The 1582-nt window shown below is 51.3% G+C and overlaps 1 protein-coding gene across 1 annotated transcript; it reads left to right on the forward strand.

Annotated features, from left to right (window-relative positions):
• Positions 1 to 933: 933 nt before the first annotated feature.
• LACBIDRAFT_326424 (uncharacterized protein) lies at positions 934 to 1514 on the forward strand (the record flags this gene model as incomplete). Its single annotated transcript, XM_001880124.1, has 3 exons — positions 934 to 963; positions 985 to 1161; positions 1239 to 1514. 3 exons carry the CDS (start codon positions 934 to 936, stop codon positions 1512 to 1514), a joined length of 483 nt encoding a protein of 160 aa, XP_001880159.1.
• Positions 1515 to 1582: the final 68 nt, after the last annotated feature.

Here is a 1582-nt window from a genome sequence, read left to right on the forward strand (position 1 = left end):
AGTTATTATCCAGCATGTGAGCATCCAACACCTCCGATCTATGGGCCAAAGTCATTGTCCGGGTGGTGCGACCGACCTCGTTGAGAACAGCCCACAAAGTCTCCAATATCTCTCCATCTGTTTGACCGGCCCCGGGGATGAATGTTGGGGCAAATCGTGGAAAGCATATTTCTTGATGGCCATGGACATGGAATAAGCCGATCCCGGCTACCAATAACAAGTCTGGTCTGATCCAGAGGTGTTTCGCACCACGTTTTATCCGAGCCATCAAATTCACCATATACTGGCAGTTGATGTCATAGACAAAAATAACCCTTTTTTCTTCACCGGTCATGGTATTCTTCAGAGCCTGGCACAAGGCATAGTCCATGTTCATTTGCCTGTTCGGTAAAACAACGATTCAACCTCAGGATAACTTCCATACCTTTCTCCCTTTTGAAAATCTACCACCGAACCCGGACAAAAGGTGCCATGTCGAAGGCAAGCAATGGCTCCAATTCCAGTAGCGTCAAAACCTCGGTGAAATACATTCTTGTTGTTGATAGCATTGTGCTCATGACGAGGTCTTTACCTTCCCCGGTATAATCCATATGGAATCCATGGAATCAATGTTGGCTGAGGACACAGCCAGTTTCTGATTCCCTGGACATCATGGATTCCATATGGAATGATGCTGGAATGGTCATGGAATGATTAATTCCATATGGACTCCAACACCATTCCATATGGATTCCATCAGATTCCATATGGAATGCAGGCATATCCACATGGATTCCATGGAGCAGTCCATATGGAGTCCATGGAAGGAATTAATGACTATTATACCATTAGAATACAGTGTCCTTACTATATTTAAGTAAAATAGTTTTTTGCATCTCAAGGAATTGAACTCTCAACCTCGTGAATGTAAGCAGTGCTCAAGCCGACTGAGCCATGAAGGCATTATTATATGAGAAACTAAAGGTATATATATACCGCTTTTAGGCACGTGCCGCGTCAAACGTGACAGCTGTGGCTGAAGCGTTGCCACGTCGTTCCTTCCTTCCTTCCACCACCATCACCATCCACCACCACCGTTTCAAACCACGACCGCCCGCGACATCGACAACGACGGCGAGGACGACGCTGACGCTGACGACGCGTGACGAGGGCCCAGCCCAGGTAAGTGGGAACAATCACCCCACCCACTCTCCTTTTTAACACAAACCACAGGTGCCACGTCGCGACGTGGCAACCAGATGGCGAACGACGACATCGGTCGTCGTTCGCCGTATCTGCTCGGCCACGAGGACCCACCACCACGAACAGCCCACCAACACACCACACCAACGTCAACGAGCGCCCACCACCACGAGCGCCCACCACCACGAGCGCCCACCAACGAAAACGAGCGCCCACCAACGTCAACGACCCCACGCCAACGACGACCAGCGCCCACGAAAACGACCGCCCACGGACGTCCAGCGACCGCAAACGACGTCCCCGCCCACGAAAACGATGTCCACCGCCCATGAACAACGGCCACCACCAACGACGTCCAACGCCCACCGCCCACCAACGACTCCCCCGCCCACGAAGACGA

The sequence above is a fragment of the Laccaria bicolor genome, genomic scaffold (assembly GCF_000143565.1).
Source record: "Laccaria bicolor S238N-H82 LACBIscaffold_10 genomic scaffold, whole genome shotgun sequence".
Classification (NCBI taxonomy): Eukaryota; Fungi; Basidiomycota; class Agaricomycetes; order Agaricales; family Hydnangiaceae; genus Laccaria; species Laccaria bicolor.